The following is a 14,903-nucleotide window of genomic DNA, read 5'->3' as shown; positions in this document are numbered from 1 at the left end:
AAAATATAGTCACGCATGTCCGACCATATTATATCCTACAGTTGCAACAAGTATACAGCAATATTTGTAATAAAATTAATTTTCAAGCTTTTTTCCTAATCGTTAAAGCGTCTAAGATCAGTTATGGAACGATCCTCACCGAATTCAGCAGAATAATTTCTGCTTACAAGAAACTTATTTGTATCGAATTTAATCGACACATCAAAATTTTCAAGAGATTTTCAATCGTTAAGATGCTACTATCAATTATGATCCGATCTTGCAGGATTTGGTACAGCGATCATGAGTCGAGCTTTGTCCAAAAGATAAGCCAAAGGAGACAGACTCGCTTCACAAAGTGATTCTGAGTCACTTTAAGCTGACATTATTTTTTGTCGTTACAAACATCAGTGTAAACGCATAATACAATCCCCATTATAGAGAACAAATGTTTGTCAACCGGCCGGTACATAAAATACATACTTACTATATACATATGTATACTATATAATACATATGTACCTATTTATGTTCATATACATAAATATGTATGTTCGTACTATTGTTTATGAGCGTTAACGATATTGGAAAAGAGAAAGAAAATGATTTTAATAGAAATGAATGGAATTCAATTTATTCGAGTGGATTGTACCGTATTTGTAGTTTTCATATAGATGGTAGTAAGTAGGCCAAACGGAAAATATATAAATGAAAATGGAAATGAAAAATAAAGAATTTTTATTCAAGAGGTGTTAATTTATATGGGAATCACAGCCATCCTCAAAGGTTATAGATTTTAATATTATTTTTCTTATTATATAAGAAGGAGTTTTCTTAAGTATCCGCTCTATTTTCAAAAGACTAAACTGAAGGATTAAACCAGATATACCGGTTCTGATATCTACATAGTGGAGAAGAACACTGTACACTTCTGCATATAGTCTGGCAGTTTCGGAGGTTTAAGATCTTGTATAGGGGAATGTCACATGACTGCAAGAGAGTCGTGTGAATATTTTGATGGAACACGTTGAAGTAAGACTGCGTTGGGTACTCTGAAATCGAAATAATTATGGAAACTGAACGTACAACACAGAGGTCCACGATTGTCTGCTACACATACCGCAAAATGTTCGGTGCTAAAGTCGGATTGAGTGGATATATACCGCTATAATACGTCCATTACAGACTTTTGGATCTCTAGTTTGGTGGACGACAACAAAAAGGAAACATGACGTGGACCAATTGTACAAAATTCTGAGATCTGCTTGCATCGTTGTCACACTAAGTACACCACGCACTAGTCCTTCAGAGGCTCTGAACAACATTTGCACCTAACTCCAAAAGATCTCTACCTATTTTCCGCCAGCAGGGCAGTGAGATTATCTACCACTGGATGTTGGAAATCCAGAACGTATCAAACCTCTGCTTACATAGGATAGGATGTTCAAAGTTATTTCTTCCAGGCGGGAATGTTCCAGTTTTTCCAGTTGAAAAAAGACTACTACTGTGTTGAGCTGACCAGAAAAGGATCAGCTTTAAATCTCTCCGATGCGGTATCTGCTGTAATACCGGTTGGAACTATCTTCACACACTTCCTTCATGAGGCTGACAATAGGTGGCGCTACATGGAAACGAATCACTTAACGATCAATAAGCATGCAAGGAGACTCGGACTTCCCTGCAACAATTAGTGTCGCAGTTGCTTGGATATCGGAAATAAGGGGACAGTTCTAGTCCTCCGCCTCTACATTTATAGAAACACTGGTTTCTGAACATGCATAAGTTGAATGATCTATTTGAGACATCGACTACCAGACTGTGAATCAAACTCATGAATGTGACAAGTTGGATCTAGTTCGCCTTTCACTAGCATTCGGACTTGATCTAGTTTTTCACCGATTACTTGAGTGCAGCTGTCCACCATGTAAGGCAACCAACTCAGACTGTGTTGGCTACTAAGGAACAATGATATAGGCAATGAAATTGCGAATGAGCTTACAATGGAGAAAATTATTTCCAACCAATCCTGGATGGGTAGAGACGACTGCAAAGTGTCAAGGTCTTTGTGGTCCAGTATTAACACAGCAGGTGCCAGACTGCTACTGGATATCGTTGACTCCAAGTTAGAAGATATATTTTGCTTCACTAGGGGATTAGGAAAGCTTTATTGTAGATGTTTGTGTACGTATGGTAGAGGAATTATTTTGATTTTTTGGAGGGACAGAGAGTCTCCAAGTTTATGTGTATTATGTATAACACCATTCTAAACAAAAACTGTAATTGACAAAAAAAGGAGTAAAGGTGTTTCTCAAAAGAAAACCCAAATTGTTTTACTCGTCATAAAAGCTAAGTTAATACAAATTTTTAATTTGTCCTTCTTTCGTTATTGTACCACAAAAACGTGTCATTTCTTTTAAAGTAACACCATACAGCAGAGGGTTGTTTCCTGCTTTTTCAATTTTGGCCAAACAAAACAAGTGTGTATAAAGTGTGTATACGTTGTTGCTTCGAGTGTGTCGTACAATGGAAGTTTCCTGATGACTGCGGAAGCATGTGTTTATTTGACTTTGAAACGTCCTTGAATCTACTCAACATCACACATATTCTAGTAATAATGATGATGCCACATGATGCATGAACGAGTACGAATTCAGTCACATAACGTGCAAAATAGCCTAAGTAACATTTCAATAATACATACAAAATACATATTGATAAAATTACCCTAGAAAAATAATTGAAATGTTAAAGAGTGTGCCTAAAAAAACTTATACTTGTATTATGTTAAATAAAACTTAAAACGTTCAATATAAAAATTCTCAAAAATACGTATATTTATTCAAGAATGAAGGCTCTTTTTTAAGAGTTAAAAAAAATTTTTGTAGACACTCCGTAATATACATTTCTGTGTTTACCTTGTCTAATGTCACGAATATTTCGCTTCTTTTGCCACAACTGCAAATGGCTTGCCTCACAAGAAACTTCTTGGAGAATTTTGTTTGTTTTTTGTCCGGTATTGTTCTTGAATATTCCATCAGCCACATAAATATCTTGACCCGGAATTTGTCAAAAGTCTGCCAGTAAATAAGTTTCATCATCCATCATGCAAAAGGTGTATTTTTTTTATAAAATTTTACCTCAATTTTTACGATAGTTCTTTTGCTTCTGGAAGTTTCTGTACTTTATACGACTTCAACCCAACATTAGCTTTGGCTCTGTGCACAAAAGGATCAGAGCATTTAACTTTACGAGCTGCTTTTCTGATAGAAGTGTTCTGTGCTCTTCGAAAGAGTTGTTCGAATTCTTTTGATCGAAATTACAGTTGAAAATTATTTAGAAAAGATAATATCTGACACATTTTTAAAAGCTAACATGATTATAAAAATAAGTAATAATTTGTTGGACCAAGGATAAGTTTTGGTTGGAATAGTGTGTATAAGTTTTCTTCTGACTCACTCTTTAGCAGTTAGGTTTTTTTTCATTTTAAGTGATGATGTACAAACTCTTGTAACAAATATACAAATTACAGCTGCATTTTGACTGAGTGATACGTGATCAAAGAAATGTTTAAATAAAATATAAAATTACTGTAATATTGTCAATGTGTACAAATAAAATGTCAGAAAATAAATGGGATTTGTCTCATACACTATCTCTCTCACTCTCCCTATCCCTCTCTCGTCCTACTCAAAATTTCAATTCTTTATTAGTTTAAAAACAAAGTTTTTTTTGTTTACGAATATGAACATGACGATTGTACAGGCAGTTAAATAAAGCTTCCGCTTTAATAATAACAAAGCGAGAAAATAAGGCAGAGAAAAACAAAACAAATAAACAATAAAATAAACACAAAACAAGCTCCATATTTATATACATTCATGCATATCAGAGCTGTAAATAATTGATTCATATTCAATTTAATTAAACATATTTTAATGCCATTCATTATTCACAAAATATGAATTGAATTACAATTTCAATGAATTCATCATTAATTGAAATTATTGAATGAATTAGTTTCATTCCAAAAAAGAATTGAATTAAAATTTTAATAAATTCAAAGATTCATTAAAAAATTAATCATTCTTTTACATCTCTGTACATAAAATTGTACATTCAAATAAAAAACATTGTATAAAGACGTTTGATATTGAAAATGACAACACAGATTCAGACATACATTCACAAATGAATCTAGAATGTTTATTTATTCCATATAGATTTAGAAGAGATAAAGGGTGGCACAAAATTTACACAAGATTTAATTTTCGCGCCATTTGTTGATTTGAGTTTTAAAGAATAAAAGGCAGATGTAATTATCACTATTTTCTTGCAAGTAGGTCAAAGTTGTATGTTAGTTTAAATTAAATTAAAGGTTGACATATCCACAAAACTTGATATTTTGGGCAAAATAAAAGTAGATCAAAATTATAACACATCAAATGTATCTATATAAGAAATACAGGGGTACGCCTCAGAGAGGCGTCTTATCACCACTTCTGTGGAATCTGGCCATAAATTTTCTGTTCAGGAAATTGGATCTCATGGGTTATAAAACTGTTGCCTACGCGCATGAAGTCGCAGTGACAGTCTCTGGGATCCACTTGGGCACGATATCACAACGCTTGGAATATGCACTCAGTGTACTAAGTCGGTGGAGTACAGACAGTGGAATCAGTGTTAACCAAAAACCGAGTACAAGATTAGGAGTTATTCTGGATAGTAAACTATCCTGGAAACCCAATACCCTTTCAAGGACATCAAAAGCCTTGACGGCTATGTATGTCTGTAAGAAGGACATATGTACGCAGTGGAATATTAGACCCCAGTTTGTTACGGTCATTAAGCCGACATTATCGAGAGAGTTTAAAGAATAATTGCAATTCTGATAACTGGAGCTCTAAGAACGACTACAACAAAGTCGCTCTTTACTATATTGAATTGGATCACTGTGGATCTAATGGCATGAAAAATGGAATTTACCTCGGCCTTTAGGCTAAACGCGATTGGGGCGTGGAAACATGCTCCATACGGTCACGCCAGTATATTAGATAGCATTCAGAATCGTCCGGATAATATCGATTACTGCATTTCTAGGCCCTTCATGGCGAGGAATTCCGGTTTCTCAATTTCATACAATACGAAAGTAATGGACGGTCCTTTACATGACACAACGGGTCTCTCAGTCTATACGGACGGTTCTAGGAAGGGAGATCGAGTTGGCGCAGGTGTCTGCTTTCAGGAATTCGAAACTATGTTATCTTTTAGACTTCCAAATAGATGTAGCATTATTCAGGCTGAAATATCAGTCATTAAAAGGGCGGCTAACTGGCTCAGTTATAACAAGATATCAGACAGGGATATTCGTATAATACTCACATATAATATTACTCACATAGTTTTTTCTACTAATATATTCTCACCTCTTAGGTTTTTGACAACTGAGTTAGGTCTTTGACAGGAGAGTTTCCGTTCTATGTCTATTCTTTATGGTAATTGGTTAAAAATACCAGACATGGGGATCTCCTTAAGAGTGACATAATAACCGCCGACTCAATGATATGCAATTAAAAATCTCCTCTCCTCTCTCTTTCTTCGGACAACTTCCTCTTAACTTTTCAATCTTTCAATCACATCTGACTGTCCCCTTCTCTCTTTTCATTTCTATTTGCCCTCCTTTTCTGTCTTTCTACTTTCAGGTAACACAAAGGGACCTATTGCCTGGACCCATGTGAGCTGCTATTCTATCTTCACTTCGCGGCTGCCTGGAAACCTAACCCTACCTATGTACCAAAGATGCCAGTAGCTAATACATTTTAAATTTTTTTTTAAATATTTTCTCATATCTATCATTTTATCCAACATTGTAGGTATATATGTAGGCATCGAAAAGTTGATTAAAAACCAAATACCCATATCTGCTCAGCAAACTGTGTGTGTTAAAACAAAAGAAAATAGTAAAACAATAGGGAATTGTATAAACAATAATCTGGGCAAATGTCTGTGAGTACAATTCAAACAGAATAATATCCTTTTTTTATTATAATTCTTCTTAGTTGTAAATCAAATTGTAACATGCAATTGTTAAGTGGCAAACTTATATTAAAGGGATGCTCAGTAGATGCTGTTATTGCAGTTAAACATGATAAGACTAAAGTTAATGAAATAATTCATATTAAATACTGCGTATGATAATAAAAATTATCTAGTCTTCCAAAAGGTTTTAATCGCAATGATAATACCATATTTGAGTATTATCATAGCGATTAAAACATTTTGGAAATATGAACATTTTAATTATTGGGTGTATAAAAATTCGGGATTTACAATAGATGGCGTATCTTTTGAACGCGGTTTTTGTTTTTAATAACTTATATGTCATTTATTCTCACTTAGTTATTGAGTTAGAGTGTGGCAACAAAGCGTCATATGCGGGAAGTTTTGCTTTACTTCTTTAATTTGAAAAAAAAAAGTCCTGCTGAAGCACAACGATTGCTCACCGAAGCTTATGGTGAATGTGTTTCAACGGTTTCAACGTGCGAGAGATGGTTTGTTCAGATGTGTGATTTTGATACGGAAGATAAAGATCGCCCAGGCCAGCCAAACAAGTTTGAAGACCAAGAATTAGATACATTACTCCATGAATATTGTTTTCAAACACAACAAGAGCTTGCAAAATCATTCGGAGCTACTCAATCAGCAATTTCAGAACGTTTGCAAGCAGCAGGATTCATCCCAAAGCAGGGAAATTGGGTACCAATCGAATTGAAGCTGAGAAACCTTAAAAGAGCCTGAAATGCTGCTTCAACGCTATAAAAGAAAATAATTTTTGCACTGAATCATTACTTGCGATGAAAAATGGATCCATTACAATATCCCGAAGCGTAAGAGGTCGTATGTGAAGCCCGACCAACCAGCCGATTCGACACCAAAGCCAAATATCCAGGGCGATAAGGTAATGCTCTGTATTTAGTGGGACCAAAAGGGTCCTATCTGTTATGAGCTGCTGAAATATTATGAGGGAACCTATACCGAACACAAATGATTCGTTTGAAGCGAGCATTGACCGAAAAACACCCAGAATATGCGGCCAGACATGAAACCGTAATATTCCATCATGACAACGCTAGGCCACATGTTGCAATACCTGTTAAAAAAATATTTTGAGACACCTTGCCCCGGTGTCCCAGAAAGAGCGTTCTTCACTTCGGGGTTGTCATAGAATCCAATCAATTTTTTGTTTAATCGATAAAGAATTTAATTCTAGATCGAATATAAAACCGATAACTTTCGATTTCGGAAGACCAATGTACTTTGTCTGTGGTTTTCAAAATCGATTCCGACAATGATTGGATTCTATGACAACCCGGATTGGCTCAATTCGTTCTTGGCCTCAAAAGAGGAGCAGTTCTTTGGGCTGGGAATCCAATGGCCAATACATAACTTTATATTGTACAAATGTTTCAAAACAAAAGCTAAAAATATCAATAAATCATGCTAAAATGGACCATGCTATCTTTAAATAATTTTAAATAAACAGATTTTTTGCTCTCCTGAATACTTGTGCTTTTAAAGATAGCGGGTTTTGAATATAGTCCCTCGATATGAATATTAATTGATATATATCTATAGATGTGTAAGGTTATATAACAATGATTTTTAAATGAAAATGTACAGTCAACTCATCAATTCCCTGTCAGATTCTTTACAAGTTTTAAACCTGTTACCAACTGTTCCAACATTTTGTAAAGAATTACAAAAATAGTACATATACAGCCATTGTTTTTTCACACATTGTAAAATTTGTTAACATTGTAAAACGTGTTAATATTTATCACCTTTTTTCTCAAAGTATGCAGGTTATTACATTTATTTATTTAGGTTTAGTAACGCAGGTGATAAAACAAATTCTTAATCATTTAACTGATAAGTTACTAGTCTTTTATATACAAAAACAAATAAAAAACAAAACACTGATTAAAATGGATATTGATTGCAATAGCAAATACAATGTACAATCTACTTTATATTATAAACAATTCAATATTATTATTGTTATTAAAAAAATAAAGTGATTACTTCACTTTGCAAATTAGAAAAATATTAAGTAATAGCAATAACCATTAGAAATTATATATATGTACGTATTACTAAAAATAATTAATAAAAAACAATTTGTTACTGAGTGAAATGAAAAGTCGTAAATAATTGTTACAATGATAGGCATGTTACTAGTATTTGTTTAATGAAACGACAAACAAAATACTTCATTAGCTCACAGTGTAATAAATAACAACACATATAAGTTATCAGTTACACCATTTCTCATTTTGATATACTATGTATTGAATAATTAAACAACATTTAAATTTAAGTATTGTAATGAATATTGAGCATATAATTGAAAAAAGTATATAATTTATTGCTGTTTTTGTATAATTAATGTATGAAAACAAAAACGTTAATGATTAAAATTTATAAAAAACAAAAATAAGACAGATGTTGTTAACAAATTCCGGTATGGTATAAATTTCAATTTTAATAATTTCGTTATACTATGCTTTTGTTCCGCTTGTAAAAATGCATACATGTCACTAAATATGCATAAAACTGTAATTTTATAATAAGGAGTGAGATCGAAAAATTCTTAACACACGTTTTTCATTACATTTTTTAACCCAAGTATTATTTGAATTTTTTTTTGATCAAGTTACCTTTGAAAAACATGTCAGTTATTATGTGTAATGTCAATTATATTAATTTTTTTGTTAATCTGATTAAAATGAGTGACCAGAAAAAAGTGCGTACTGAAATTATTAAATATTTTCAACAAAACCCAACTTGGTCTTACAAAAAGTTGGCCAAGCATACAAAGGTCTGCCGTCAAACTGTTTCCAATGTTATTAAACAGTACCGGGAGAACTTGTCAGTTGATAGAAAACCTGGTTCAGGTAGAAGGAATGGTCCACATGATGTTTCTAAAGCCAAAAAAATAGAACGCATTTTCAAAAGAGCTCCCAACACATCCGGTAGGAAAGCAGCCCGGTTAGCTCAGTGCTCGGACTATTTGGTACGAAAAGTTAAAGCTAATGCAGGTTTAAAAACATACAAGGCTCAAAAAGTTCCTGACAGGAACGCTACTAAAAATTTAGAGGCCAAAAACAGAGCACGGAAATTGAAGTCAAGTTTTATAAAAAAATATTCTTGCTGCATAATGGATGACGAAACGTATGTTCTGGCAGATTTTTCGCAACTTCCAGGTCAAAAATTTTATGTTGCTGATGCTCGAGGGAATGTTGAAGAAAAGTTTAGGACCCAAAAGCAGACAAAATTTCCCAGAAAGTTCTTGGTATGGCAAGCAATATGCAGTTGCGGCAAAAGAAGCCACTCATTTGTTACAACGGGCTCTATAAATACCGAAATTTACATCAAGGAATGTTTACAAAAAAGGCTGCTTCCATTCATAAGACTTCATAATGTGTCCACTTATTTTTGGCCTGACTTGGCATCCTGTCACTATGGCAAACAAGCCCTTGAGTGGTACAAGAACAATAATGTGGTATTTGTACCAAGAGAGGCAAATCCTCCAAACTGCCCGGAGCTAAGGCCAGTGGAGAGATATTGGGCTCTTGTTAAAAGAGAATTGAAGAGTACAAAAAAGGTGTCCAAAAGTGTGGTAGATTTTAAACGGAGATGGACTACATGTTCGAGCAAAGTGACAGAAAGCACTATAAAAACGTTAATGGAAGGGTTTCCGAAAAAGGTTCAAAATTTCATCACTAGTGATTAAAACTATAAAAATAATTTTTTTTGTAAATTGTAATAATAATTTTAATCAAATAAAAAAAAAATTAAAGCTGTAAGTTTAGTGGTTTCTTTTTTATAAACATATATGTATGTTAAGAATTTTTCGATCTCACTCCTTAATTTCCAAATATGTATGTAAATTGTTTCGCAAATCAAAATATAAAATTCCGATTTGTGATGGAAATCGAACGATTTAAAAGACTGTGATGAATTTCGCAAAATGAATTCCAGTCTTATTTAACTTATCGCTGATCTCCCTCTTCTTTACTTCTCGCTCTCTTCTCTTGATTTTCATCAGATAACGGATTGTTCATCTCCCATTTTATTAGAATTATTTTCTGGAGTTTTTTGCTTCACCTACTTTGTATTTGATAGAAATTTTACAATTTCTCCAATTTTTGGATAAAGACAATCCACATGGAAAGATTTTTGAAATACCTTTCTTTTGATATATATATAAATAAGCATATATTGTCTATGAACAGAACATAGTGCCCAAGATATAAGCAAACAATTGCAAATTTTAAGCATCATACAATTGAAAATAGAAGTTGCCGATAAAAAAATATTATTTAATTTTTACTCTCAACTATAGATCTTACATTGCACACATTTGCTGTTTCTTTAAATAAGCGGAGATTTTCGTTTACCGAATGCGAAGATTCTTTTAACGCAGAGAATTCAAAAAGTATTTATTATAGATTTAGTGCATTTAGAACTTGGAGTTTCACAAAAGTTAATTTTTGTGTACAAAATTTTGGTCACAAAAAAAGAGCCGCCTATTTTTTTTTGAACCAACACACTGTCAAATGGATGCCGCTAAATCAACTCCACTATCTATAAGGATCTAGAATATAAATGTTAAGGTCAGAATTCCAAAAAAAATATATAAGAAATTTGTATTTGTTTTTTATTTTATTAATATACATATACTTTTATTTACTTATATTAACTGTGTACTATTTGTGTACTTGAAGTCCAGTCCCCATCCCTTTGGAGACCTTACAAATGTAAGAGAAACAACAGTATTCCATTTTCATCTCTGTTAGTTTAAACGTTCATTGCCAAACGGTTTTTTATAGAAATAAGTGATTTTTCGCGGGGCAACCAAGAACCGCCTAATTTACCTTTTCAATTTTAGATTATCGATAACCTCCCGGGTAGTCATTTATGGAAATTTATTAAACTAATGTTATTAAATACTCATGTCTTGGAGTAGTCTTACGAAATATTCCTCATGAATATTGTGTTTTTAGCATGTTTCATTCAAAACAAAAGATAACAATGATTTTAGTTTTAATTAAGAGTTTCTCGATTTTGAGTATTATACGCTCTTCAAATCTTGAAAATTATTCCAATTATTTGGTAGTATTGAAAGTGTACCTTAATAAAGGAATTTAGATTCAATATGACTTGCATATGCTTTAATTAGAATACGAAAGTGAATATGTATCTTATGATTTATGCTATTATTTAGATTATATAAAAGTAAAGTACGAGGTTTGTACAGCTCGGCTTATTTATATAGAAACATTAAATGGGCGATATCTCCAAAACACCTTAAACAATTTAAAATATTTGGTAAGATTCGTGATCAGCATGTCCAAATTAGTAAAAAAAAACTTATTTTATAAATGAAAATTATACAAAAGAATTGAATTAAAAAGTAATTTTTCGAAAAGATAAGGAGAAATTACTAAAAAGTCAATAAAATTGCAAAAAAATATACGTATTTTTATACCCTTCACCTTCGTGAGAAGGGTATATATAAGTTTGTCATCCCTTTTGTATTTTCTACATTTTTCATTTCCGACCCTATAAAGTATATATTCTGGATCCTTATGGATAGCGGTGTCGATTAAGCCATGTCCGTCTGTCTGTCGGTTGAAATCAACTTTCCGATGGCCCCAAATAACTCACATACACGATTCATACATCAATATCTCCGGAATTCTTGAAACCATGACAACCTCGATTTTTAACCTATATTTTTACCTACATCTGGATTACTAAGTCATTAATATAGACAATATGGATATCTAATGATAGATATTTCAAATACCTTTGCTATGACATATATGTATAAGACCACAGTTAGTTGTAGGTTACAATGAGTAAAAATCGGAAATAATAATTTTTAAACCGAATTTTTTGTCATTAGAAACGCATTATCATGAAAATTTAAGATAATATGCCTGATTAATGGGATTATAAATTTTAAAATTTTTATTTAACAAAAGAAAATTTTCACTTTTTATATGGAATATAATATACATCACTTTGACAATTCTTTATTATAATTTGGATACAAATTGAAAACATGTGAATGAACTAATACTCATAACAAAGAAATAAAAAAGATGCACAGCAAAATAAAACCTTTAGTTTTTCTCAAAAGTCAAATATATTATGTTTTGTCCTCAAAATATATTTTGTCCTCAAAAACTCCTTCAACATTTAAAATAGAGGACTTTTTCAATAATATGCCTGATTAATGCGCTTATAAATTTGAAATTCTTATTTTTTTAATGAAAATGTTCTGTTTAGGTATATTGAATATAATAAACATCATTCTTTATTATAATTTGGATACAAAACGAAACCATGTGGATGGACTAAAACTCACGACGAAGAAATAAAAAAGATGCACAGCAAAATAAAATCTTAAGTTTTTCTCAAAAGTCAAATTTATTTCACATTCAATTAAAAATACTTTAATAAGAAATATTAATTTATTATGTAGGTAAATTAAATATATGTAGCTGGAAGAACAGACAGACAAATTTGTCAAGAACACAGACATGAGAAACAAGATAAAGTGAAAACTTATTTTAATATAATCTAAGTGCCAAAGTAGTTTATAAAATGGAAACAAATGTTTTTTTTAATATCAAATTGGTAGAATAATTTTACTATTATGACTGAGAGTAGGGTACATGTTTTATATAAGCATTTTGCTTTATCAATATAAAACAAAGTAAACAACTTAAATTTTTCAGCTCGTAAATAAATCTAATAATCTACAACAAAACAAAAAGATAGGTATGTATGCACATATTCATATACCTATGTAAATCTGTATGTAGTTTTATTTAAATAAAAATTTAAAAACGTAGTAAATAATAAAAATGAATTTTATAATATAAAAAATAAATTAATAGGTAGGTACTCACCAAAGTCCATGAATTGTTTTATAGAGAGCGGTGATGGATTGAATTGTGAGTAAATGTCAAGCATTTTCGGTATTTTGGAGTAACGCACTGGAAATAACCGCATCTTGTGGCCTTTTTTTGTGTTTTATGGACGTTTAAAATTCGAAATCAATGATTCAATCCCCCAGACTTGTGTGAGATATAAATCTAAACAAAGTTTTTTTTTTGGTTTTCAATTTATTTTTAATATTGTAATTTGTATTTTCTCCAGCCTACGAACAACTAAAAAATAATAATAATAAAACAAAACTGATACAGACAGACGTCTTTACACTCTAACCGACCGTTTGATTCTATGAGCGATGAGGTATATGAACGACCTTCTTATTAAACTTTTTTTGTTCTATTGAGATTTTGTACATATAGATGTCGTATTTTTTTTCGTATTTGGTTTTGTATAATAGAATCTTCTTTTATGATTTTATTAGTATAATAATGTTTGGGAATATATTACTTGTCCCGGTGTTAGGACATTATTAAATATGTAGGAACAGTTAAATTTTGAGAACACTTTAATGTTTTTATGTATTAACAACAGCTGTTTATTAATATGCTTAATATTATTTTTTTATTTCTTTCTCTTCAAGAATTTGGAAAATATTTTTCTTTAATTTGAAGAAAAAAAATGTCCACAACAAATTTAAACACTCAATTAGTAGCTGTCATTAGCACTTTAACAGTTATGAATTTAATAATCAATTGTTCTAACATTAGACGAAAACTTAATAATAGTAAATGATGTCTGATTTTACTGCTTTTTTACTAATGTTTTTCTATCTAATCACGATTTTGTCAATTCTCTTTTATAAATAATTACATTTACTCTCTCACTTTGTGATTTTTTTTTCTTCAAAATGCACACTTTTTCTATATTCCCCTTTTTTAAGGGGCGAGATGGGGCGTCGTTTTTCGTTTGTTTTTATACACTAAATATTTATTTAAAGTTAGTTTTTACTTTTATTTCTGTGCGCTTCTGTTGCTTTCAATGTTTTTGTTGAAACTGTTTTAATTTGCCATATGAATTTTGTGTATATTGGCCTCAGACTTAAAAACTGCTTTATTATAAAAGTAAAATTAATTCAGCGTTAGTTCCATAACAATCTAGTGTTTGTTTGTGGTTGTGATAATGGAATTTGTTTTTTTTTCGTTTTCTCTCTCTTATGACGTTTTGTTTTCTACCATATGATTTTGCTGTTGTTGTGTTTTTTTTTGATGCAAACGTCAAATCGCGAGACATGTTGTGCTAATTGGTGGTACCAGACTTTAAAAATATGAATATCAGGGAAAGAAAAGTTTACTTTTTTTTGTAATGGTACTGAATTCTATTCAGATAAAGTACTTTTTTAAGATTGAATTTTATAATTGTAGTATCCCTGTTTCGCTTGAAATATGAAGGGAGTTTTTGATATTCTATTTCGATTGTGTTCCATGACAAACATATGAATAATTAAAACAATTTTTCAACAGGTAAATCTAAACATTGGCTCCAGTGTGGTCATCCTCGTTGAGTGCTACTAGGTGGAGCAATATTCAAAGCTGCCAAAATGCTCACATGCTGTATGTACATTACCCTGCAACAGAGCTTCTAATTAATAAACTAATTCAATTTGAGTTCAATTCATCTTAATGCAGAATTAAAAACTATCAGCCATTCATTCCATAAATCTATTCCCAACATCTAATTCTTTAGCGTCATTCAAAAGTTTTTATTTACAAAAAATGCATTCATCGTTGAATTAATGAATTAATGGAATTAATTCATAACACAATTCATTAAACATTTGAATGCTTAAATTTGCGTTAATTCAAATCTAATACAAATTGTATTAAAATATTTTTTCTTTATTTATTTACAAAATGAATTAAAAAATTATCTTAAGCCTTTTTGTAATAGATTTGAATTGA

The 14,903-nt window shown here is 31.4% G+C and overlaps 1 protein-coding gene across 2 annotated transcripts in view; it reads right to left on the bottom strand.

The window, feature by feature from the left end:
* The window catches only part of Pdk (pyruvate dehydrogenase kinase), a 38,082-nt gene extending 24,683 nt beyond the window's left edge, over positions 1–13,399 (bottom strand). For both annotated transcript variants that reach the window (XM_065514580.1, XM_065514581.1), the window contains exon 1: positions 12,960–13,399. In XM_065514580.1, coding sequence (XP_065370652.1) covers positions 12,960–13,062 — 103 coding nt within the window. In that variant the 5' untranslated portion in view covers positions 13,063–13,399. The remainder of the gene's footprint in view (positions 1–12,959) is intronic.
* Between the last annotated feature and the right edge of the window lie 1,504 nt (positions 13,400–14,903).

This window comes from Calliphora vicina, chromosome 5 (assembly GCF_958450345.1).
Source record: "Calliphora vicina chromosome 5, idCalVici1.1, whole genome shotgun sequence".
NCBI classification, from domain to species: Eukaryota; Metazoa; Arthropoda; class Insecta; order Diptera; family Calliphoridae; genus Calliphora; species Calliphora vicina.
This window is presented reverse-complemented; position numbering and strand designations above follow the sequence as displayed.